At 45.2% G+C, this 25,695-nt stretch overlaps 2 protein-coding genes across 3 annotated transcripts; both read right to left on the reverse strand.

Moving 5' to 3' along the window:
- Positions 1-75: 75 nt before the first annotated feature.
- Positions 76-3,622, reverse strand: ZNF513 (zinc finger protein 513). Of its 2 annotated transcripts, none has more exons than XM_027966624.3 (4): positions 3,587-3,622; positions 2,898-3,059; positions 1,338-1,925; positions 76-1,247 (listed from the first exon to the last, which is right to left on the reverse strand). In XM_027966624.3, exons 2-4 carry the CDS (start codon positions 2,920-2,922, stop codon positions 421-423), a joined length of 1,440 nt encoding a protein of 479 aa, XP_027822425.1. In that variant the 5' UTR covers positions 2,923-3,059; positions 3,587-3,622; the 3' UTR covers positions 76-420. The 2 variants fall into 2 exon arrangements, with proteins under 2 accessions (XP_027822425.1, XP_004005814.2); XM_004005765.4 differs by lacking the exon at positions 3,587-3,622 and adding an exon at positions 3,303-3,560.
- A 464-nt stretch (positions 3,623-4,086) lies between these two features.
- PPM1G (protein phosphatase, Mg2+/Mn2+ dependent 1G) lies at positions 4,087-23,780 on the reverse strand. Its single transcript, XM_004005766.5, has 10 exons — positions 23,465-23,780; positions 9,523-9,592; positions 8,984-9,069; positions 8,517-8,649; positions 7,403-7,818; positions 6,690-6,824; positions 6,116-6,350; positions 5,618-5,747; positions 5,001-5,103; positions 4,087-4,696 (listed from the first exon to the last, which is right to left on the reverse strand). Exons 1-10 carry the CDS (start codon positions 23,582-23,584, stop codon positions 4,493-4,495), a joined length of 1,632 nt encoding a protein of 543 aa, XP_004005815.1. The 5' UTR covers positions 23,585-23,780; the 3' UTR covers positions 4,087-4,492.
- Positions 23,781-25,695: the final 1,915 nt, after the last annotated feature.

Genomic DNA, 25,695 nt, shown 5'->3' on the forward strand with positions numbered 1-25,695 from the left:
CATCACAGCACACACTGCTGTGCTAAGGGTGAGCCTGAGCCGTGCTTGTCACTGCCAACTCAGCATAGACATGGCTTTGTTAGTGTTTCCTTTATTATAAAGCACTGAAATAAGTTAAATAAACAGGTGTGAGGCTGGACAGTCCCCCAGCCAGTTCCTCCACTGCCCCTGGGAGCAGTGGAGATGAATACAGGGCCCTTCTCACTGAGCTTATGAAGTGCATCAGTCAAGGCAAGGCCCCCTGGTCCATATAGGTCCCCTGCCCATGGGGTTTGGGCTGGTCCATACAGTGCCTAGGTGAGTCAGTGTGGAGCCCCCTGGCCAGCGGGGGAGGAAGGAGAAGGTGGCTTCTGGTCCGTCTGTATAAAACACAGGAGGGTCAGGACTACTGCATGGAGCCCTGGGACAGAAGGACCTAGTTCAGGGTGAGTCTGTATGGAGAGCTCGGCTACTGGTGGCACCCAGGGCTGCCGGGCCCCGAGAGCTCAAAACGGGGGGAGGACTGTGAGGTGGGGCCCAGCCCTCAGAAGCAGAGAGGCCAGGCCCTCCCGCCCCACCGTGGCCATGCACCTTTTGGTGGCGCTTGTAGTTGTCCCAGTGGCCCGTGGTATAGGCGCAGGTGGCACAGCGGAAGGGCTTCTCGCCTGTGTGCCGCAGCATGTGGCGTTTGAGGTTCATACTCTGGTTGCAGCTGTAGTTGCAAAGGCTGCACCGAAAAGGTTTGTCCCCAGAGTGGATCCGACCGTGACGTTTGAGGTTGGCCAGGTTACCACAGGCATAGGGGCAGAGGGGGCACTTGTAGGGTTTCTCTCCTGTGTGGACACGCTGGTGCCGTTTCAGGTTGTCCAGGTGAGCAGAGGCGTAGGGACAACGGGCACAGCGGAAGGGCTTCTCACCACTGTGCGTCTTCATGTGCCGAGCCAAGTGGTTGGGATAATGAGTGGCAAAGGGGCAGAGGCTGCAGGCGAAGCCTTTGTCACTGGGGCCCTGGGGTCCCCCACTGGCACCACCTCCAGTCTCTCCTCGCATGCAGCGCCCACACGTGCCTGCTGCCAGCCGACTGCCCTCCCCCTCCTCCAGCTCTTGCCCACAGTTCCGGCAGGTCCAAGGGAACAGCAGCTCTGGCAGTGGTTCTGGCCCAGTCCCACACAGGCCTTCCCCTTCACCCCGCAGCTGCCCACAGTCCGGCAGGAAACTGGCACCGCCTGGTGACACATGGAGGCTCAGATCTGGAAGCAGCAGGGCATCTGTGGGGACAATGAGACCTGGGCTATGAATGCAGGTACCCCCTAAGGCCACCCACCCATGTCCCAGGTTCTTTAGTCCTGGCTTTTTACCTTCGGGTCGCCGAGGCACTGTCCCCTCCTGCTCTGTGGGACTGGGAGGCCGGGCAGGACGTGGAGCACAGCAGCGGAAGCCACAGGTCGGGCAGGGAGGAGTGGGGGGCCCTGCATGGGTGCGCTGATGCCGCCTCAGGTTGCCCAGGCTGCTGCAGGCAAAGGGGCAGTGGGGACAGCGGTAGGGCTTCTCGCCAGTGTGGGTGCGGGTGTGTCGTGTCAGGTTGACGAGCTGGGCTGAGGCGTAGGGGCAGCGGCCACAGCGGAACGGCTTCTCCCCGCTGTGTGTCTGCATGTGCCGCTTCAGGTGGCTCGAGTAGTGGGACACGAAGGCGCAGAGGCGGCATGAGTACAGTAGCCGTGGGGGCAGCGGGGGCCCCCCACCCGGTCCTCCTGCCCCACAACACGGCCCCTCACCTGTGGGCCCCCCACACAGCTGGCAGGCTGGGCCTGGCCTCTCACCCCTGGCCTCCCCTGGACCCCTGGCTGGCTCCTCAACTTCACTCTCCGCACTTAGTGCGCGGCCGCCCCCAGACTCGTCGTCGCTCAGCCCGTAGGGAAGCCCAGGCCTGGCCCCCAGAGAGTCTCCTGGTGAGACAGACAGGAGAAGAGACATCAACACAGCAGAACCAGACTCAAAACTCCCTCCTTGTTACTTGTAGCTTCACCACTTGCTGGGCTCCACCCTTCAATTCAGTGACCCTAAACACTGAACATGAATTAGCTACCTCTGAGCCTGGACTAACCCAGTGATGACAAGAGTTGTATATTGGTCCATGAAATGGAAAAAAAGGTGTGGTTCACAGTGGACCACCGATTGAAATCAATCAACAATTACGTAATTCTTGGGATAAGAAAGCAAAAATACACAAGGCAGAGGCCGGAGACGTTTTTCTAATTCATCCACCAGTGGGGACTCAGTTTTTAATTTATAATCAGCTTCATACTACCTCAAGAGGCAAAATTTGGAGAGAAGAAGCAAAGTAATGCATGTAATGCTACTTCTAAGCCTAAAGGGTGGATTCCGTTTTATGTGGATTCCTTCAGTGACTTTCAAAAGCAACTTCCAGAATTGGCATTAAGTGGATAGGTAGTGCAGCAACTTAGGATGGGGCGATGCTAAGATCACAGGGAAGACTGTGAAGGATATTTGAGGGTAGAGGTTAAAACCTCAGTACAAAAGGAGTTTATGTTGCAGGTGAAATGGAGTTATAAGTACCAGCATGAATGAGGTTGCTTCCCTAAACCTCTTTAAACTCTTAATGAGTGAATGGGCTAGGGAGCAAGACAAGGTTATTAAAAGGGCATTTACTTGTAATCAGTTGCTTTTTGTGATTCCTCCACTGTACTATTCATAACATCTTTGAACCAGGCCCCAAAACTTCACCTCAGCAAAGTGAAGGACCATCAGACAAATGAAGAAATCTAGCTCAAATCTAAACTTACACTAAACCCGTCGCACTGGCAGGAAAGCATGTTTTGCTCACAAGCACTAAACCTAACCCGCCTTCTAAAGGCTGAGATTCCAGTGGCCACTTCCTTAAGTGCCCCCAAACCCACCTTCAGAGTCTCTCTCGAAGCCCATGAGCTGGTCGCTGTTGCGGTCACCTTCCTCCTCTTCCTCTTCCTCCTCTTCTTCAAACTCCAGATCCTGGCCTAGTAGCAAATCACTCTCCAATACCAGGGCCCCGGGTCCTTCGTCGAGGGAGTCTTCGGTATCCACTGAAGAGGGGAGGGGGCTTGTAGATTCTCCCTCAGGAACCGAGCCCATCATCCGCACCCGGGGAGCCAATCCTCACAGACCGTACTTCCCGCACTCGCAGACCCTCTCGGGTACCTTGATGGGAAGCTAGGAGTCCCAGATCGCCCACCCCATCCCTCAGGAGTCGCCCTCCACCCAGACCCGAACCCTCGCCACTGACCCCACCCCCGCTCCTCCCCACCCCACGGCCCCTGACCCCTGACCTTTGACCCCCTCGCATTTCACGGGCTGCGGGTGGCTTTGCTTCCTTCGGGGCATCGTGACCGGCTCCAGCCCGACGCGCCTCCGGCCTGCGGCCGCCCGGCCCCGCCCTCCCAATTCGGCCCGCCCGCCCTTCCTCTCAGGGCCCGCAGGCAGCCCCCATACAGCGGCGCGGGCCCCGGGCAGCCCCCGGCCCTGGCCCAGGCGCCCAGCTCAGGCCGCTCCCGCCGCCGCCGCCGCGTCCATTCATGGAGCCCCCTACCCCCCTACGGACACCAGCTGGTACCTCCGTACTCGCTTCCGCTTCCGCTGCCGCAGAGCCACACGGGACGCGTAGTCCGTGAAAAGTAGCAGCAGCTAAAGCGTCCACAGTGTGACCAGGAAGTGATTGTGACGAAAGCAAGCGGAAGAGCCAATCAGGAGTCAGGTGGAACCTCGCCGGTAAGGAGGACAGGTCGAACCCTACCCCTAGGTTTTGAGTCTACCAGCCTTTGACTCCTTGCAGGAGGAACAAGGAAATCATTCCTAACTCTAGGAGGCAGTGAGAATGAGCCGCGACGGCAGGCTAGCCTGTCAGCAGCTCAGGGAATTACAATACCCAGGCCCCTTCTCCCCAACTTACACTACAGGCAAGCAGGCGCGAACACACATACGCACAAACAACCGCGCGCGCGCGCGCGCGCAGGAAAAAGGCTACGTAGATGCTACTCTGGTGGGAATTAAGTACGCAGCCAGGGCACCCTGGGTGAGCGAAGATGGCAGTAGAGAAAAAAAGGACACCATGAGCACGATTAGGTTTTGGCCTTTAGTCTGAAAAAGTTGATTGAAAGTGTACAACAGAGAGCAGGTGCAAGCGGCTAGGGGCCATGGAGCCGCCAATAAAAAAGAATGTCCTTAAATAAAGTTCACAGAGTAAAAACCAGAACCACCAGTCCTTCCCTCCAACACAACAGAGCACAGGCACAGAACCGGTGATGAGCCCCAAGGAGCAAGGAGGAGGCTGGGGAGGACAGCAGAGGCTCCCAGGCTGCTGTGTGGAGGGAGAGCCCTCTTTGGAATGGGCTGAGCCAAGCCACCCAGCTCTCCCTGCACACCTGATAACCACTGCTAAGGCTAAAGGAAAAAGACAAAACTCAGTCTCAGTCTGGAGGGCTCAGAAAACAGTCTAGGTGGGCAGAGATCTTGACAACCGCTAGTCCCGCTTGGCCTTCTTCTTGTCACTGTTGCCATTTTCTTCAGCCCCCTCAGTAGACAGCACCTCCTCCAGTTTCCGCTTGCCACTCTCTGGCTGAGGCGCTGCTGTGTTTCGGGGCTTGAAGCAAATGATGATGCAGGTCATGTTGTCACACCCTGTACCGTCCCCAGAAGTGTCTGGTGCCAGGCATTGATCCAGCAGCTACAAAAGGGAAGGGGCAGCTCAGCTGCAGGGTTTGAAAACTTTCTGGGAACGTAAAATCTTAGAGGGCTGGCCTTGCTGAGACAAGGTGGCAGAAGGAAGGGAACAGGCAACAGGCGCCACAAAACAGGCTATAAGCGAGTCCATAAGGTATAAGTCAGGGAAGCGAGGGAAAGTGGATCTTTCTAGTCAGAGTTTAGTATGTCAGTAAATAGTGATATTCCCAGGCTCTGATTTTAACTTAGGCTAAAAGAGAAAATTTTGGATACACAAACCAAACACCCTCTTCCATCCTTGGACTTACCTCTTCCACAATGGATGACAGTAACCGAAGCTCCCCATTTTCATCACGCTGGCTGATCTTCGACTGAATAAAGTCTATAACTTCCTGGCTGCTCATCACATTCCTAGGGTCATAAACAACAGTAAAGAATCTTTTTTAGTCCCACCAAGGCAGAGTAGAAGAATATGGATAGAATCGGTGACAAATGCCCCATGTGTGCGTGCTCAGCTGCTCAAGTGTGTCCAACTCTTATGGACCCACCAGGCTCCTCTGTCCATGGCATTCTCCAGGCAAGAATACTAGTGTTGCCAATATCTCTTCCAGGAGGATCTTCCCAAACAAGGGACTGAACCTGTCTCCTGCACTGACAGGTATATTCTTGACCACTGCGCCACCTGGGAAGCCTGACAGATGCCCCAGGGCAATGTAAACACCCACAGAGACTGCTGTCAGCTCTGCCTTCCGCTTGGGGATCTTGACACCAAGTTAGTTGCCTATATAGGCTCTAATGTTAGAGCAACCTGAAAAAAGGGGCTGACTATAGTCATTAGTAAGAAGATAAAGAAGCTCAGAGCCCCACATGAGAAGTAACACTGCAGGGGAAAAAGGGAATTTTAGGGTGTTCTGCCAGTGCTCACCATATGCCATCACAGGCAATGACCATGAACTCATGATCGTCTGTGAGAGTCAGCACCTTGATGTCAGGAAGGGCCGAAATCATCTGTTCCTCTGGTGGCAAGTTCTTGTTTCTCTTGTAAAAGTGGTCTCCTGAAGTAAAGAATGGTTGGTTGATGAGTAAGTAGTCTGAGCACCTCCCACAGATTTGTGTTTTGAGGCCAGTCAAACCCTGCCATTCATTTCTATTCTTTACAAGTTCTATTATCTAGTGGGATGAAGTGAGTTTTAATTTTTCTGGTTTCAGCCCTGTCTTTAGGTTGCTGAACTTTAGGTCAGTCACTAACCTGTCTTTTTCAATACCTATCTTACCTATTTCACAGAGATGTTTAAGGGACAGAGGTAGTACATACAAAAGTAGTTTGAAAAATAAAAGGCCTTTGAAAATTAAAGTTTGCTATAGGCGACTAGAACAGAGAACAAGACCCCAGAAGTCTTTCCCATAGTTTCTTGGCACTTACCAATGGCTCTGGAGAGGTTGAGGCCACCGTTGACTCGCCCATCCATGGTAACCTTGCCCCCAGCATTCTTGATGCGTGCTAGCTCCACTTCATCCTCCGGTTTGTGGTCATAGGACATGTCTAAAGCTTTGCCGGCCTCAGACACCACACAGCGGGAGTCTCCTGCATTGGCTACAATCAACTGCTTCCCTCGTATCAGAGCCACCACTGCTGTTGTACCACTGTCAGAGCCAGGCTTAAAAGGAAGAAAGGGAGCATCATAGGAGCTCCTGGATAAGAGTTCTCATCATTCTCCTATATTTTCTCCTCTCCCTAGGACCACCAAGAGGGCTTTAACAGACAGAAGGAGCACAGATTTAATCTTTGCAGAAACTACAGCATGCTGGCCCCCTTTTGTGAGACAATTCTACCCAAAAGACCTAGTTCCCCTTGTAGTAGAGTAAATCCCCCCGTGACCACTGACTTCAATGCGAAGACAGAAAGGGGACCCTTCTCCCAAAAACACAGTCAGAGAATTCACCACACCTAGCCTCTTGGCTTTCTCAGATTCACTGCCCACCCTTTCCCCACACACCTCCTCTTTGCCTTCCATCCCAGGCACCATCATCTCTTCTTCTTCATCATCCTCTTCAGCCTCCTCAGTATCATCCTCGTCTTCCTCATTCTCTGCCTCTTCACTGCTGTAGCCATCTTCTTCCTCACTGCATTCCTGCCAGAGGGACGACCCCAGGCTACTGAGGCTGGGGTGACCCCCTTGCCCCTCCCCCTAATGCACTCAGAACCAAGAGGCCTTTACTGAACACAGATTCTCAAAACATAGTAGATGCATATATGTAAGATCCTGATGGAAAAATGTGGCAGAAGGGAGAGAGGGCTAGCATGGAAATACTGGTTTCCTGAACTAGGTTCAGTGGTCACTAGCAGGAAACCTTGGGGAAGGCCAGGGCTGCTAGCCAAATGCACCTTCCAGCAACATGACCAGAGAATAAGCTGCCCCCAAAAAAACACCCAACTATCCAAAAGGAAGACCATCTTGTTATCTCTCTAGGAGACAGATTCTGAAAGGCTAGAACTAAATCTATTTGTTACAATGTCAACAAAAGAAGAGGTAAGAGGGCGCTAATGGTACCTGTGTTAGCAGAGATAATGAATTTTTTAAAAGCTTAAACTATATTTGCGGGATGCTGTCAAAATAGGAGACAGAAAAGAGTAGAAAGCAATTATGCACCGCGATCAACCAGGCCCTCTCTACAACTTCAGCATCTGTCTGACCCCATGGGCCCTTACCTCGCTGTCTTCCTCTTCCTCCTCCGCCTCATCTGACTCATCCTCACTGTCCTCAAAGAACTTGGACTTAGCAACTCGAGGCAGCTTGTCGGAGGCTGAAGAGCAGGAAGGCCCAGCCTCACCAGTGGGAGTGCCAGGCTCCCCACCTTGGCCTGCCTCAGTCCCACATTCCGAGTTGGAGGAAAGGCCTGTGTGAGCCTTGGCTGTGGGGCCATTTTCCTCTGCAGAAGTTTCCCTAGATGGGTCCTCGGGTCCTGCCTCCCCATTGAGGCCCTGGGACCCTGGTTCCTCGCCTGTCCCAGCTCCAGATTTGCTGTGGGGAGCACCCTTGTGACAGTTCTGCCCGTAGCGTGTCAGCAGCTCTTCAATAGTCATGGTAGCCTCTTCATGCAGCAGTGCAGCCTCCTCATTGTCCACTGCAGGGGAGATGCTACATCAGCGCCCCACGCCAGACTCCTCCAGGAAGCAGTCCCTTACTACCTCCATGGCCCTTGTGACCTGACTTCCGACTTACTTGCCCACCACCGCCCCTTCTCGAGTAGCTCCTGTCTCTTTTCACAACTCAGAAAACAGAAAAACAGCCCTTTGCTTCCTTTTCCTCAAGCAACATCAGCCTCCAGATATCTCCTTTGGTCTTTGTGCTTCACTCCCTTCTTAGTCAAAGGAATACTAGTCACTGTATGTGTCGCCTATCACCTCTCATGTTTTATGGGTAAGCTGGAAACCCTATTCTGACTGAGGACCCAGGAAGTCCACAATGCCAGTCCAGGCCTATGGCCCAGGCTTAATGACCGGCTGGTATAGCTAACAGCAGTTCCAATCTTAAAAGAAAAGATCACATAAACATCGAAAGGAACCAGAAAGACCCCATTACAATGACAAAAGATAATGTATACTAAAGTTCTTACAACTACAACACTATGGACTCAACAAAGGTTAATCCTCTCTCCTGTTCGTGACCACCTGTAGTACAGGGGATTCTTTAACATACAGGGGATTTCCCAGGTCTCAAGGAAGCCATTTTCTCTCAGAGTTGACACGTAATTTATATGTATATTAAAGAATAGTTCTTTAATATGCCTATTTCCTCTCAAACAAAAGGTGCCACACTCACCATCATCTTCATCAGCAACTTTTTCTTTTTCATCCTCATCTTCAGTGGGTCGCCCTGCAATCTGTGCCAGCTCCTTAATGACTTCCTCAGTGGTTAGTTTGGCATCAATAGCCAAGAAGGCATCTTCCAAAGCCTAAATATAAGCAAAATAGTATAAAGCAAGTATAGGAAAAACTGCAGGTACAAAATGAATTGCCTATACACAATCCTGGGCACAAGGATGGGATGCAAATCAGAGTGATCCACCAAGCTGTGAGATAACTCAGAGACAAACAGTTCAGAGACTTGGGAATCAATAAGACACTCTAAAAAGGACCAAGTGGGAATAAGCTCATTTTAGGTAAAGAATTAAGAAATATAGCTAGGTGGCAATCAAAAAAGAAAAGCCAAGGATTGGGGCCGGGGAGAGGTGAGGAAGAAAAAGAAAGTCTGCAGAAATGGAGAACGAACAGTGTGGGAAGACAGACCTTCTGTAGCTTGCCTTCTTTGTAGGCCTTCTGATCTTTGATGATATCAGGAAGATATTTGGCACAGTACAAGGCAACTTCCTCTCCTAGAAGAAAGGTAAAGTCACCCAGAGCACAGCTTTGCACACACAGAAAGTGATACAATATCAACACACCAGTGAATCCCAAAGCTTAATATCTTAGCACATCTGAAACCTATCTGAACAACGTTTTAGGATGTTCTGACCAAGAAAATGGATTTTACCATCACCTCTCTCGGGGCTATGTTAATACTGCCCATGTGTTTTCTCACCTGTATACTTAGTTTTCAGTGAAAAAGAGACAAATGTTAATATATGGGAAGCCTTCTTGTATTAAAACAAGGCCTGGTGAGATTAAGAACAAATCAAATATCCTACTGGGAAAAACGAATGGCAGAATAGAGAAAAACAGCACTAGGCAGGAAATGGTATCTGAGGACCAGAACTCTGGGAAAAAAAGGAACAAAGGACCTGGAATTGGGGTTCCCAGAATTTACCAATATGATCTGCTAAAGTTACCTCCATGTCCATCATAGACAGAAAACATGGCTGTCTCACTGTCCAGCTCAGGAATACAGTTGTGAGCATCCTATGAAAAAGAGCATAATTAGCATTTCTTAAGGTCAAAGGATATTCTTCCTTGTGCATCTCAGGTCAGAAGGATTGCCTTCACATCTTAATCTCACTAAACCCTTCCGTGGCTGACCTACATGGCCTAGAAATAAGAAAGGAAGATGGGATGATAAGAACAGCACAAGGGGGGAGAAAGGAAGCGGGGAGGAAGGAGGGAAGGGAGGGAGAGAGCAAAAGGAAAGAAGACGGGAGGGAAGAAGGGAAGAGATGAATCAGGCCACTACCTCTGCAGTCTAGCAGCCTCAGCCTAGGAGATCTCAGTCCAGATGGCAGAATGTTTGGCTGTTGGAACTCTAGACCTGACCCTTTTGGATTTGTGGCAGCTATGGGAAGAACCAGAATAAAGGATCTTTAAAGTCACTTCCAGACCCATTCTATGAATCAGTGAACTTCAAGGAAGAAAATGTTAGGGAGGACAGCAAAAAGTGACAAAGCGACCGGAAAGTCTTACCTACCTGCAAAATTTCTAGGAGAATCCTAAGACAGCCTGAGTGGAAGTATCCCTTCCCCACCCCCCATCCCCAGAAAAGCACCATCAAAACAGATTACCCCACCAGGCTAGGTGGAGGATACAGTTACAAAACAAAATCTTTCCAACAAATAGTTATTAAACTACACTGTATGCGGTACTTGTTAACTGGAATTTACAATTAAATCAGCCACTTCCCAGGTGGCTCAGTGGTAAAGAATCCGCCTGCTGATGAAGGAGACGTGGGTTAGATCCCTGCGTCGGGAAGATCCCGTGGAGAAGGAAATGGCAACCCACTCCAGTATTCTTGCCTAGATAATCCCATGGACAGAGGAGCATGGAGGGCTATAGTCCATGGGGTCACAAAGAGTTGTCCCACCTCCCACCCCCAGCTGGAACTGAGACACCATTTAATTCTGAAGGCACAGCACATCTGAAAAGAAATTTGCAATGGTCTTATAGGTATATTCTCTACAGACAAAAAGGATGTAACTATTTATTCTGATTAAATAGTAAAGTTAATAGTTCTACTTTGTCTTTCAAGTATTTAGTATTTACATTTTTAAAATTATATTGATAGAGGAAATCTGAGTGTATCAGTTCTGCTGTCCCTAAAATAAGACTATGCTGTCATTATACAAGTCCGCTAGAAAATTAAACTTAGGGTTTTAAGACATGCAAACGAAAAGGAGGGACTCTTTTATTTCCCTCTGTCTCCAGGAGAAAGGCCCCCAGAAGCTAATGGGGATCCTCAGAAGGCCTTTGATGGCCTGTGTGGTCATCGACACAACTGCCTCTTAGCCTCATCCCTGAGATCTAGAGAACCCCACACCAAAGTCATCTTCCTCCTCTCCCCCACTTTACCAATGACTCCACCACCAGCCATGCTGACCTACCATCCCTCTAAGCCAGGGATTATCATACTGCCCCCTCCTCTCCTTTCACCAACATCTTTCTTGCCTTTTATGATCGTCTCTACAGTGGTTCTCAGCCTTTAACGTGCCTCAGAATTCATTCATTCGTTTGTTCATTCATTCATTCAAATATCTGAGTATCCATTATGTGCCAAGATGTGCTGTGTCTGATTAGTTTCAGCAAAATAGCTATGTCACATTAATGTTGATTTTAGTTCTGTTGATTTTGCAGTTTGGTTTGTTGGCATGGAATTTATGTCCAGGTCTATGTCTGTACACATTGAAGTAACAGTAAATTAAAACCATGTCAGTGAATACTAGAGACCCACAAATTCTGCTTTCCTTAAAAAAAAAAAAAAAAAAACCATGGACAATCTCCAAGATATTCTGTTAAATAAAGCAAGCAAAGCATATAACAACATATTTATTTAGTAAGCTGCTTTTTGTGTAAGAGGGAGTACATCTGTCTTCTCATACTTTAATACTATAAGGACACACAGAAAACTAATAAACTGCATGAGGGTGCAAACAGATGAATGGGAGCAAGAGGGAACCATGGGAATGTTTAGCTTTTCAAAAGTAAATTAAATGTCTTTTAATTGCACCTTTTTGGTAGAGGAGTTTAGCACTATTCCTGTCTACTACTTCCCAGTGGACAAGAGAATCAACTGGTCTTTCTCTGTCCTGCAACACCACTCTAAATCACAGCTGTATTGTCTCTTTTGAACCCACACCTCTATTTAAAAAATCTCTGACTTCTCAACGCTCTTCACAAGATCATGTGATTTTGAAGCAGATCTAGCCATCAGTGAACACTGGAAAAATCATTACCCTCTACAGTAATCAAATGGACATTTAAAAAAACAAGGAATTATCTTTTTGTGCAAATTAGAGTGATGCAAAAGAGTAACAGTATCCAGTACTAATAAGAGTGAAGATAAAAACACATTCTCATACTCTGATCAACAGGAATATAAGTTAGCAGTTTTCCTGGAAGGCAATTTGGTAATATGTATTAAAATGTGCATGTCTTTTGATCTAGAAATTTGACTTCTAGATTTATCTTATGGGAGTACTAAAGGAAGGATAAAAAGATACAAAGAATGCTCATTATAGCATTACTTACAATAAAAAAATTATAATCATCTAAATTTCCATGAATAGATCACAAACAGTACATCTCTCCAACGGAATATATGCAGTTGTTAGAAATGATGAATATGTGTTCATTTAGAAATGATTTCACAACATATTAAGTGATAAACAAAACATAAATTATCTGTATGTAAGAAATCTGTAAGATCGCATACCAAATAGTGGAAGGTGAGATTTGGGTAATAATTATTTCTATAATATGGAATGAGAGTATCTGCATTATTCATATTCTCACAGGACAATCATGAGGATGATGTAAAATGAGTAGAAATTCTTTGGAAACTGGGATGTAGTACGGAAGTATATACATGTATTCTGCTCTGAATGTCATACCCAGTTCACATTTGTCTTCTCTATCCTTTTTCTCAAACAGGAATGCCCACAATAAAGATTCACTTCCTGCCTTGAGGTTTGTTCTCCTCCACCTTTTGGTAAGGCTTTGGATCTGTCACTTGGAACTGTTCTACCTTCTCTAAGCACTTCAATTCCCCCCTTATATCTTCAACCATAGCCTCCCTACCTTTACCCTTGCCTTTCTGTCCCTTTCTGAGTCAGAGCTAAGCATTTCAACACTGTCTCTTAGCAATCTAGAAAAACTCATCCATCCTTGTATAACCCAACCAACTGCTTTCTTTACCCTTGAATCTAAGCCACTAAGTATTGCTAGTCATAAAAATGTCATGAAATCATGTTGACTGCAGTGACTACTTCCATTTAGAATTTCTCTATTCTGCACTGACTCTTAAATATATGAACCACAGTTAGTCACAAACCTTTTCCACACTACTCAAGTTCTCAAGGATATTTTCTGTTCATTCTTAGCAGAAAAAAAGGCTTCCCTGGTGGCTCAGCAGTAAAGAATCTGCCTGCCAATGCAGGAGACACAGGTTTGATCTCTGGGTGGCGAAGGTCCCCTGGAGAAGGAAATGGCAACCCACTCCAGTATTCTTGCCCAGGAAATTCCACGGAGAGAAGAGCCTGGTGGATGGGATACAGTCCATGGGGTTGCAAAGAATCAGACAGGACTTAGCGACAAAACAATTACTTAGCAGATGAGCTAACCTCTTACTTTACTTAGATTGAGGTCTTATTTCAAGATATACCTCAACTTCCCTAGGAAGATTTCTAATTTCTCCATAGCAGTGTCTAACCTCTCCTTCACGTCTTCCTCAGAAGCAGTATTTCTTCTCTTTCTAGATTAACATTTTCCTCTCAAACACAAACCCTTCTCCCTCATGATCATAAGTCAGAGACAGGCAATAAACATAACAGCAACCCAAATAGCCATTTTGCAGGCTTCATTCTCTCCAACCACTGTATGAAATTAAATAGTGCAAACCATGTCAGCTTTCTCAAAAGTTCTCTTGGGTTCTGTGAAGAACTGTAATTCTATACCTCCAACTGTCTGTTTCCACAGGATGTCCCTTCTCCACCTCAAACTTAACATATGTAAACAGGAACTTAGCAGTCACTGCCCCCAACAACAACAAAAATCACAGCTTCTCCTACATGTCTTATTCCTGTGGATGGAATCTTAACTCTCCTAGGCAACACCTAGTCATCAGTCCTCCCTGACTTCCATCTATCAACATCTATCACTGAGTTCTGCTAACTTCCCCCTCATAACTATGATCCTGGATTACTTTACTCAATATTTTAACTCCTCTCCTGTCTCTACTCTCTATCTCCTGTAATCCAGCCCACATACATCCAGCTGCCAGATTAATCTCCCTAATATGATGTTTTACTGTCAGGCCCTTCAGTGAACCCTACTGCATTAGATTAATTCCATATAACTTACTGGCAACTAAAGGCACTCAATAATCATTTCTATCCATCTCCATAACCTATAGTCTCTTTAACTCATACCATTCCCCAAAAGAAACTACTCTTAGCACTCTTGATACTAGAACACTCTACCCTGGCATAGTAAGCATGCCTACCTCAATCTTTCCTCCTATCTCTTCTAATATTTTTCCTTCTCTCATTTTTCTCCTCCCCATTTGTTACCATTTATACTATTTCCTAAAGGTCCAGTTAGTCTCACCACCTCCAAAAGATCACACCAATGTTCTGTGATCATTCCCGTTCTGAACTCTCTTAATATTGACTGTTTGTACCAATAATCTGGCATTCAGCATATATTATCTTGTATCGTTATCCAAATTCCATAGGGAAAAAGTGTCGTAGGTCCAAAACAGCATGAAAACAGGCTGTTTTACAAATATCTTAGGGATAACTCCTCCTTTATTTACTATTCTAAACCTAGAGATGTGTCCTAACATATTAACCGAGATGATCTGAAAGAAATGATGTAGAATACACAGGTCACCTGAATCAGGACTCTCAGGTCTTGCCTTATTAGATCATGTATCACACAGCCCCTCTGACCATCTAGACAAACAATGGATCTGTTATTAATAAACTGCTTACCTTTCCTGTGGGCTTCCCTACTGGCTCAGACAGTAAAGAATCCACCTGCATGTAGGAGAGCTGGGTTTGATCCCTGGGTTGGAAAGATCCCCTGGAGAAGGGAATGGCTACCCACTCCAGCAGAACTGCCTGGAGAATTCCATGGACAGAGGAGCCTGGCAGGCTACGATCCACATGGTTGCATACAGTCAGACACGATTGAGCAATTTTCACTTTCACTTTATTATTCCTAAGGTTACAAATACATCCATGAAAGCTCCTTTGTTACTGGATCAACCATTTAGATTTCTGATACTTAAATTTATCTAAATCTTTGCAACTCAAGGAAAAAATTTTCAAAGTGGTTGGAAAGAGAACTACATTTTTAAAAGTCATGTATTACTGTCTGATTATAAAAATCATATGCACATATTACCACTGTGTTACAGACTGAATGTTTTATGTCCCCCCAACATTCATATATTGAAACTTCATTGCCAATGTGATGGTATTTAGAGGTGCCGACTTTGAGAGGCAATTAAGTCATGAGGAAGGAGCTCTCATGAATGAGATTAGTACTCTTATAGTAAGAGACACCAGCGGAGTCCTTTGCCTGGTGAGGACACAGCTAATCCACTGTGAGCCTTTTCCAGACAACCTGATCTTAATCTTCCCATTAGGGTCTCAAAGAGGTACTGACACACCTATGTTCATAGCAGCTTTGTTCACAATAGCCCAAAAGTAGAAAAACTCACGTGTTCACCAGGAGATGAATGAATTTTAAAAATGTGGTATATATGGGCCAAGGAATATCATGCAGCTTTAAAAAGGAAATTCTGACACATGCTACAACATGGATAAACCTTGAGGATATGATGCTAAGTGAAATAAGCCAGCCAGTACTTTGGTATCCAGAGCAGTCAAATTCATAGACAGAAAGTACAAGAGGAATGGTTGCTAGGGGCTGGGTACGGGGTGGGAGGGGGATGGGGAGTAGTTTAGTGGGTATAGTTTCAGTTTTGCAAGATGAAAAGCGTTCTGGAGATTGGCTGCACAACAAAGTGAATTTACTTAACACTACTGATCTGTACGTTCTAAATGGTTAAGATGGCAAATTTTATGTTGTGTGTATTTTACCAGACAAACACTTCCTACCAAAAGCCCATGCTCAGATGGCATCACCAGTGAGCTCTACCAAATATTTAAAAAATTAGTATGAATTCTTCACAAACTCTTCCAAAATAAAGGAGATAACACTTCCCAACTCATTCTATGAGGCCAATATTATTCTGATACCAAAACCAGACAGACATCACAAGAAAACTATAGGTTTAATATCATTAAGATAGTTCAGTCACTCAGTCGTATCCAACTCTTTGCAACCCAATGCACTGGGCTTCCCTGTCCATCACCAACTCCCAGAGCTTGCTCAAACTCATGTCCATTGAGTTGGTGATGCCATCCAACTATCTCGTCCTCTGTCATCCCCTTCTCCTCCTGCCTTCAATCTTTCCCAGCATGAGGGTCTTTACTCATGAGTCAGTTCTTTGCATCCAGTGGCCAAAGTATTGGAGCTTCAGCTTCAACATCAGTCCTTCCAATGAATATTCCACACTGACTTCCTTTAAGATTTACTGGTTGGATCTCCTTGCAGTCCAAGGGACTCTCAAGAGTCTTCTCCAACACCACAGTTCAAAAGCATCAATTCTTTGGCGCTCAACCTTCTTTATGCTCCAACTCTCATATCCATACATGACTGGAAAAATCATAGCTTTGACTACACAGACTTTTGCCAGTAAAGTTATGTCTCTCCTTTTTAATATGCTGTCTGGGTTTGTCACAGTTTTTCTTCCAAAGAGCAAGCGTTTTTTAATTTCATGGCTGCAATCACCATCTGCAGTGATTTTGGAGCCCAAGAAAATAAAGTCTGTCTCTGTTTCCATTGTTTCCCCATCTATTTGCTGTGAAGTGATGGGACCAGATGTCATGATCTTAAGTTTTTTGAATGTTGCGTTTTAAGCCAGCTTTTTCACTCTCCTCTTTCACTTTCATCAAGAGGCTCTTTATATAGCAATACTCATTAACTGATCTACAAATTCAGAATAAGCCCTATCAAAATCCCTGGTACCTTTTGCAGTGAAACTGACAAACTGATCCTAAAGTTCATATAGATATAAGAGGGACTCAAAAGGAAGAAATGAAAAAAAATAGCTATAGTAACCAAGACAGTGTGGTACACAGATCAATGGAATGGAATGACTAGTCCAGAAATAAACCCTTATATTTATGGTCAACTGTGCCTCTTGAGAAACCTATATGAAGGTCAGGAAGCAACAGTTAGAACTGGACATGGAACAACAGACTGGTTCCAAATAGGAAAAGGAGTACGTCAAGGCTGTATATTGTCACCCTGCTTATTTAACTTATATGCAGAGTACATCATAAAAGAAACATCCAGCTGGGTTGGATGAAGCACAAGCTGGAATCAAGATTCCTGGGAGAAATATCAATAACCTCAGATATGCAGATGACACCACCCTCTGGCAGAAAGTGAAGAGGAGCTAAAAAGCCTCTTGATGAAAGTGAAAGAGGAGAGTGAAAAAGCTGGCTTAAAGCTCAACATTCAGAAAACGAAGATCATGGCATCTGGTCACATCACTTCACGGAAAATAGATGGGGAAACAGTGGAAACAGTGTCAGACTTTATTTTTCTGGGCTCCAAAATCACTGCAGATGGTGACTGCAGCCATAAAATTAAAAGATGCTTACTCCTTGGAAGGAAAGTTATGACCAATTTAGATAGCATATTCAAAAGCAGAGACATTACTCTGCCAACAAAGGTCCGACTAGTCAAGGCTATGGTTTTTCCAGTGGTCATGTATGGATGTGAGAGTTGGACTGAAAGAAAGCTGAGTGCCAAAGAATTGATGCTTTTGAACTGTGGTGTTGGAGAAGACTGTTGAGAGTCCCTTGGACTGCAAGGAGATCCAACCAATCCATTCTGAAGGAGATCAGTCCTGGGTTTCATTGGAAGCACTGATGCTAAAGCTGAAATTCCAATACTTTGGCCACCTCATGTGAAGAGTTGACTCATTGGAAAAGAGCCTGATGCCGGGAGGGATTGGGGGCAGGAGGAGAAGGGGACGACCGAGGATGAGATGGCTGGGTGGCATCACCGACTCGATGGACATGAGTTTGAGTAAACTCCGGGAGTTGGTGATGGACAGGGAAGCCTAGCGTGCTGCAATTCATGGGGTCAGAAAGAGTCGGACACGACTGAGAGACTGAACTGAACTGGACTGAAAAAATGATGCCAAGATAATTCAAAGAGGGAAAAGAACAGGATCCTAAATAAATGATGCTGGGACAAACACATATCCAGATGCACAAGTATGAAGTTGGACCCCTTCTTTACACCATACACAAAAATTAACTCCAAATGGATCACCTAAATGGATTTCATCAAAATTTAAAATTCTGGTGCCTAAAAAGCCACCAACAGGGGCTTCCTTCGTGGTCCAGTGGTTAAGACTCTGCATGCTTCCAGGGGGCACAGGTTTGATACCTGGTCAGGGAACTAAGATCCTGAATGCCCGCATGCCACTAAGCATGGCCAAAAAAAAAAAAGACAAAGGATATGAATAGACATTTCTCCAAGAATACCTAAATGGCCAATAAGCTCAAGGAAAGATGTCAAACATCATTAGCCATCACAGAAATATAATCAAAATCACAATGGAATATCATTTCACATCCATAAGAATGGCTATAATCAGGGGGAAAAAGGGCAACAGGTATAAGGAGGAGGTAGAGAAACTGCTGTATAAGAGAAACTCTTATACTGCTGGTAGAAATGTAAATAGAACCACCACTTTGGAAAATAGTTAGGCAGTTTCTCAAAATGTTAAACATGGGAGTTACTATATGACCCAGCAATTCAACTCCTAGGTATACACTCAAAAGAAATATTTTTAGCTCTTCTTCACTTTCTACCATAAGGGTGGTGTCATCTGCATATCTGAGGTTATTGATATTTCTCCCGGGAATCTTGATTCCAGCTTGTGCTTCATCCAGCCCAGCTGGATGTTTCTTATGATGTACTCTGCATATAAGTTAAATAAGCAGGGTGACTATTTCCACACAAAAGTTTGAACATGATTGTTCATAGCATCATTATTCAAAAAAGTCAAAATATGAAATTCCCAACGTCCATCTACTGATGAATAAATAAACAAAATGTGCATACAATGGAAGATGATTCAGCCAAAAAAAGGAATGAAGTAGTGATTGATTCATGCACAACCTGGATGACCCTTGAAATGTATACTTTAAATGGACATGGCACAAGAAAGTTGTTTAAAAAGAACCTGAATATACATTTTCAAGGACTACACATGATTAAAGCTGATATACTCCATCTTTGAACAAGATCTAGAGGGAAACAGAAAACTCCACTGTAATTGGTACTGAGATGACAATGTGTCATTAAGCATCAGAGATGCTATTAGTTCAGTTCGAAAGATCTGTGCTTCCAGACAGCACAAATTTAATGATAGCTAATAATGACAAGAACTACCAATCTGATCTTATTTCTACACTCAAATTCAAGCTCTACAATTCTAAGTAGATAACCCAATAGAGGGTGGTCAGGGGTTGAGAGTAGTTTTAACTGCTAGAGGACTAGGCAATAGAAATAATTTATGTAAAATATTCTTGAAATCTTGAAAAATACATTCTGACTGTAACTTACAACTGTTTGAAAACTTACAAAGGAAGAGTAGGAAACAACTTCTCTGTACTCAAGGGCATACATTTGATATCATTTCATACTATCTTTGAATTGTTGAAGAAAAGGTACTGCATGCTGATCAAATGAAAAGAATGCCCTTCCATGAAAGTTGCTTAACCATGTCCTAGACAAAGGAATTCTGATCTGGTTCAATAAGTAAAAAGTGCTTTAAGTCACAGAGATGAGACGCTAATCTGAGGATCAAACAATAAATGCTCCTCAGCTTCAGATGCCTGCTCTCCAGTGGAACCCCACAGCATGCCTGTGATATTTCACTTTATATCCCCCCTATTAATATAATGATTGAAACTGTCATGCATGTAGCTTAAGAACTTTCTGCTCAACCTTATGTACATTCAATTCTAGATGACCCATTCTGACCATTAATAAGCCAGCTTCTATATGGCAACAGCTATCCAACTGAAAATTATATGTTATGCATTGATGCTGCCTTTAAAAGGGGGTAAATGTAAGTGTTTATAATATACACATGCACAGTATGTATCTATAAAAATATATATCTTCACTTCCTAACTGGAAACAATCTTGTCACTTCAGAGACCCTCATAACCAAAAACTAAAATGACCCTAGTCTCTTTGACACCAGAAACTCAAGAGCCTTTCCATAAATATTTCTCAGGCACCCTTCCACAACATACCTGTTAACTCCCAAAATACAAGCTGGAATCAAGGCTGCAGAGGATAATATCAATAACCTCAGATATGCAGATGACACTACCCTTATAGCAGAAAGCAAAGAGGAATTAAAGAGCCTCTTGATGAAGGTAAAAGAAGAGTGTGAAAAAGCTGGCTTAAAACACAACATTCACCCTGGAGAAGGAAATGGTAACCCAGTCCCAGTATTCTTGCCTGGAAAATTCAATGGACAGAGGAGCCTGGCGGACTACAATCCATGGGGTTACATGACTGAACATGCATGCATGAGGGTGGAGGGAGATGGGTTGGTAGCAATAAACTGGTAGAATTAATTAAAAAAAACAAACAAACTCAACATTCAAAAAACTAAGATCATGGCATCCGATCCAGTCACTTCATGGCAAATAGATGGGGAAACAATGAAGACAGTGACAGACTTTGTTTTCTTGGGCTCCAAAATCACTGTGGACGGTGACTGCAGCCATGAAATTAAAAGACACCTGCTCCTTGGAAGAAACCAATGACAAACCTAGACAGTATATTAAAAAGCAGAGATATTACTTTGCCACAAAGGTCCGTATAGTCAAAGCTATGATTTTTCCAGTAGTCATGTACAGATGTGAGAGCTAGACAATAAAAAAGGCTTTGTGCCAAAGAATTGATGCTTTCGAACCATGGTGCTGGAGAAGACTCTTGAGAGTCCTCTGGACAGCAAGATCAAAACAGTCAATCCTAAAAGAAATCAACCCTAATTATTCACTGGAAGGACTGATACTGAAGCTGATGGTCCAATATTTTGGCAACCTGATGCGAACAGCCAACTCACTGGAAAAGATTCTGATGCTGGGAAAGATTGAAGACAGGAGAGAAGGAGATGACAGATGATAAGACGGTTAGATGCCATCACCGACTCAATGGACATAAGTTTGAGCAAACTCCAGGAGATGATGAAGGACAGGGAAGCCTGGAGCACTGCATTCATGCAGTCAAAAAGAGTTGGACGCGACTGAACCACCACCACCACCACCACCACCAGCTTAAGGGTCCCTCCAAATCATCAAGAAGGTAGAAGGGAAGGGAACATCAACTGTAGTAATCTGATTACCCCTCCTCAAAACACCCTGGTTCCACAGCAAGAGGGGCTAGAGAGGGGCAGAAAGTATAAAATGCCAGCTACTGGTAGTTCCCATCTTGCCTCAAGAGAAGGGATAAACAGTACTCTCTAAGGCTGAATCTATGCATCAATCAGGATTTCAGTAACCTTTATTATGTGTGCCATTATGATAAACTCACCTCAACTAAATCATTAGGACTAAGCAAATAAGGTTGACAGAATTAATAAACTGGCGGAATTAAGCCCCAAAGGTTAAGAGGAACAGGAGTATACTTTCTGTAAAGCTAAGAGGTAGCTCTTCACTCAAGAGGTTGAAGTCAAAGTTCTTTTCTTGCCATAGCAAAGAAACTATTATACTTTAGGGAGAAAGGAAACAAAGCCAGAAGCAAATGTTATGGATGCAGCACAACACGAGCCCAAACAGGACTTCAAGAGGATCTGATTAGGTATATTTAACTATTCAAACAAAGGGAGATTCAGAAATAGTATAACAAGATTTTAAAACCCTAAGTGGTTATCTCTCAGGAGGAAGATTAGGATTTAAGGAATAGTCTAGTAAGATTTCTACAAACCAAACAGCTTCTCATGAAACACTTATATTCCAATTACCAGAGGAGAAACCAAAAATAAAAGGAAATGCCCTACAGAGAAGCAAACAGTACAGAATCACTGGACAAATGACTTGGAAAATTGAATATCCAAGCAACTCAATTCATGAAGAAAACCAGAAAGAATATCAGAGAAGTGGAAAAAACCACAGCAGAGAGGAAAAGAGGAAAATACGGAATGAGAAACTCAAAGGAAAAGCCTTACTCTGAGACAGACACCTCAAATCTTACAATATTAACAGAAAATGCCATAGAACTGGAACCTCCAATTACCAACTAACGCAAAAACAAGATTGACTTTAAGCCTTTCCTTTCAAAGCTCCATCAAGATATTTCCACCAGCCAGATAATTGCTTTTTTTCCAAGCACCCAACTGAATTGGTAAGCTCCATACAGTGTACCATAGAGAAACATAAATGCTTCATTTCAGGTTGATTCAGATGAGAACAGTGTGTCAAATTTCTATCCTACAGATTCTTTCCACCAAGGCACAGCTATCCTAATCTCTTTGGGCCTCAATTTCTAAGTTGTAAAATTTGGGAGCCAAACTTGGTGAGAAGATAAAGTCTGCTAGAGGTATAAAATTTGAGTCTGAGAACAAACCATTTAAGTTTATACTGTCATTCCAGAGCTAACCACAGGGAGGAGCGAGGGATTTGAAGAAATTCCCAAGGGAGACAGTATTTGCCTGCTACCTGAAAGCCCACCTAGTTTAACTGGATAAACCCTCCATCCCAGACATAATTAGAGCATTTCCCTGGCTCCTCTGCCTAGACCTCACAATACTCTTCACAAAAACAGGTTTTACACATGTCTTTCTCCCTTTCCCTCCTACCACAGTTTTCTCTATTCACCTTTGTAGTTTCATATCCATTTGCCCAACACTATTCCTTTTAATCCAGAATTTTCCATTTTATCAACAGTGCAATTTTCTATAAAAGGATAAGTTTTCTGTAAAGTTTTTTTTATAGAAAATCAAGGAAATTATAAACTACAACAAGCACAGGCAAATGACAACTACTAAGTTGTAGAGGTATTCTCAGTAAGAAAAAAATACTTAGGCATAATTTTAAAAGAAATTAGAATGACTGACACAATTCAAGTTTTCCAAAGGCTAGGAAAGGCCCTGAGGAAAAAAACGAGTGACAATTCTTGGAGGTCAAGTCAAGCCTCTGAAATTAACATGTGGTGCCCAGAACCAGGCAACTAGGTAATATGAATTTGAAACAGACTATCTGCCTGGCTTCCTTTCACTGTCAAACTCCTCGCCCAGAAAGAGCTCTCATACCACATTTTTTCTTAAAGTACAGTCATTCACATCTATCCGCCTCTCCCGAGCAAAAGTCAATGGATAAATAGTCCCTTTTTTCTTTACTCCTACACTAAACCTCACACCGTTTACGAGCCTGGAAAGCTGGGTTGGCACGAGAGGATGGCGCGAAGGCACGGGGAGGTCGGTCAGTTGGCGGAAGGTGCCTCTCCCCACATGGCTGAGAGCTCGCCGCCAAGCTGGCCACCGTCACACGGTCCCCTAGCCCCAGCAGGTCGCTCTCGGCCACGGCCCCGCTCTCGCTGTCGCCTCACAAACTGCCGCTGCGGCCACAGCCTCTCGTTTAGGACCCTCCCCCGGGGATGACCCCATCCCCCGCTCCCTTTCTCCGTCGGGTTCCCGCCCTGCAGCCGCCAGCCCATGGGCCCCTCCCGCCTCACCTCCATGGAGACGCGCCAGCCTTGCATGGCGGAGAAGCCGTAGGGCAACGGCAGGCGCGAGGCGCCGACCCCGTCTCCAGAGCACTTCACCGTGTTGGGCTGAGAGAGGTAGGCACCCATAGCGGCGGCTGACCGGCGGCCTCAGGGGCAGGCGAACGAAGCGCAACCCGTGCCGGCGCTGGAGCCGGAGCCCCGGGTTGCGCGCGTGGCAAGAACTAGCTAAATTGCACGATCGACGCAAGGTGCCGGTGAAAGGCGCGAGGCGGGCCAGGAGGCGGTAACGGGACGGGAGCAGAGAGAGAGCGGAAGCGGAAACGGCGCCGCTTCAGACCCCGCCCAGCCGGCGCGGCGCGGCGCGGCGCGGCGCTGCGGGCAGTCATTTCCTTAGCAACTCGCCCCGCCCGCGGGGACAACGGCCCGCCCAACCGCCGCTCCCGCGAGATTGGCGTAGTCACGCCCACCAACGGCCGCGGCCCGCCTCGGGCGGCCTGGTAGGTTGCTCCTAGCTAGTACGTCTCACTAACTTAGCCTGGCCTCTCGCGTTTTGTCTGAGGCTCTTTTGTGTGGAACTGGGCACTTCCGGTTCATCCTCTAAAGTGCCATCTCTCTCTCCGCCGCGCCCTCGGACTCCCACAAATCTCCCGATGCGGTTCAATTAGAGTTGACTAGTATTAATAATTTGTTCTGAGCACATGAAGTACCCTTGTGAGGCCTATGCGAGTAGGATGTGAGACAGTCTTTCTGACCAAAGAAAATGAAGACCTCTCTCTGTGACCAAGTCTGTGCGGGTGGAGAAGAAATGAAAAGGGAATGGAAGAGCTATTGGTTGAGGTCCTCAGGATGCCCCAGACGTGCATTATGCCCGGGGAGAAGGGAAAAATGTTACGGGGTTGCAGGGGTGAAGAAAGTGAACTGCTTTGGGGAGGGTTTTTGAGGAAGCTGCTTGCCTCGTTGGAGAGTGATTTTAAGTAGTAACGTTAGACATGATAGAGAATGGTCGTAAGTGCCAAAATGGGTGGCTTGGACTTCAGTGTTATCCTGGTGGAGCCTTTGGAGTTTATTGGTCTAGTCTTTGTGTGCAGTTTGGAGAGAGAAAGCCTGGAGACTAACTAGCTAAAAAGGGCTCTTCATCTAAGCGTGAGACAGGCTGGGACTAAATTGGTGGCAATGGGAACAGAGATAAAAGAACAAATTAGACAAAAAGAAATGGACAGGATTTAGTAATAGGTTAGATTCAGGGGATGGTAGAGAAAGGAAAAATTCTCAAAGGATAAACAGATTATTTTAAAATACAAAACTAATCATGGCTTCCTCCTGCTCTTCAGAAAGTTCTAATGCCTTAACATAGTTTACTAGACCTTTCATATTTGATTCAATTACTACATGTCTCTCCCACTTCCTCTCTGTTTCTGCCACCCAGTGCTCCAGCAATATGTCTTTGGGTTTCTCCATGCTTTCTCTTCCTATGCTTTCACCCATGGAATACACTTCCCCACCCACCCCCATCTTTACTTCCTTTAGGAATTCTCTAATATCCCTACATTGGTTTGGATCCCCACTTATCTTTTCCGGATAGACTATAAGCCTTCAGGAAGGCAGAAACTCTTGTCAAACTTTTGACATTCTATACCCCAGCACCCCTAGCACACTTTGTGCTCAAAAGCATTTAAATACTTGTTGAATGAATGAATATAACCAAGGTTTTGACCCTGGATGACAAAAATTGGTGCAGCCATTAACAGAAAATGGTGTGATGGGGAAGGGGGGTAGTGCTAATTTGAGGAGAAAATGGTTTGATTTAAGGTAACAACTAGACATACAGACATCGGAAACTGGTTAAAATTAAGCTTTGAGGGTAGAAGATGATAATTAGGCCGGTTGGTCATCATGAACCTGGATGAGATCTCTTACTTACCAAGGCAGTGTTAAGGGAATGTAAAATTACTCAACCTCTTTTTTTTCTTCTAAGAATAGAATGTGACGTTGTGAAAAGAAAAAAAAAAAGCAGTTTTGATATATAATGCCTGCCTGTGTGGTCTTTCACAAGTTACTTATTCTGTCTCAGACTCAGTTCCTCATCTATAAAAGACATACAAAATCTACTTTTCCAGATTGCTTTAAGGCTAAGAAGAGCTAAATATAAAATGGCAAGTTTGCATAAATGTTGTATTATTAGTCAACCAAAAATCTACCATTTATTAAGTATACATATATACAAGCTAAATATGGAA

The sequence above is a fragment of the Ovis aries genome, chromosome 3 (genome assembly GCF_016772045.2).
Source record: "Ovis aries strain OAR_USU_Benz2616 breed Rambouillet chromosome 3, ARS-UI_Ramb_v3.0, whole genome shotgun sequence".
In the NCBI taxonomy this organism is placed as follows: domain Eukaryota; kingdom Metazoa; phylum Chordata; class Mammalia; order Artiodactyla; family Bovidae; genus Ovis; species Ovis aries.

Bases quoted from the DNA above. Each gene is read 5' to 3' on its own strand.
- ZNF513 (XM_004005765.4), bottom strand. From the start codon at position 3,357: ATGCCCCGAAGGAAGCAAAGCCACCCGCAGCCCGTGAAATGCGAGGGG. The intron at 1,926-2,897 runs GTGGGTTTGGGG...CTGTCTCACCAG, and splicing joins CTTCGAGAGAGACTCTGAAG to GAGACTCTCTGGGGGCCAGG. The intron at 1,248-1,337 runs GTAAAAAGCCAG...TTGTCCCCACAG, and splicing joins AGTGCCTCGGCGACCCGAAG to ATGCCCTGCTGCTTCCAGAT.
- PPM1G (XM_004005766.5), bottom strand. From the start codon at position 23,584: ATGGGTGCCTACCTCTCTCAGCCCAACACGGTGAAGTGCTCTGGAGAC. The intron at 5,748-6,115 runs GTAAGTGCCAAG...TCTTTACTTCAG, and splicing joins CAACCTCTCCAGAGCCATTG to GAGACCACTTTTACAAGAGA. The intron at 4,697-5,000 runs GTAAGTCCAAGG...TCCCTTTTGTAG, and splicing joins TGTCATCCATTGTGGAAGAG to CTGCTGGATCAATGCCTGGC.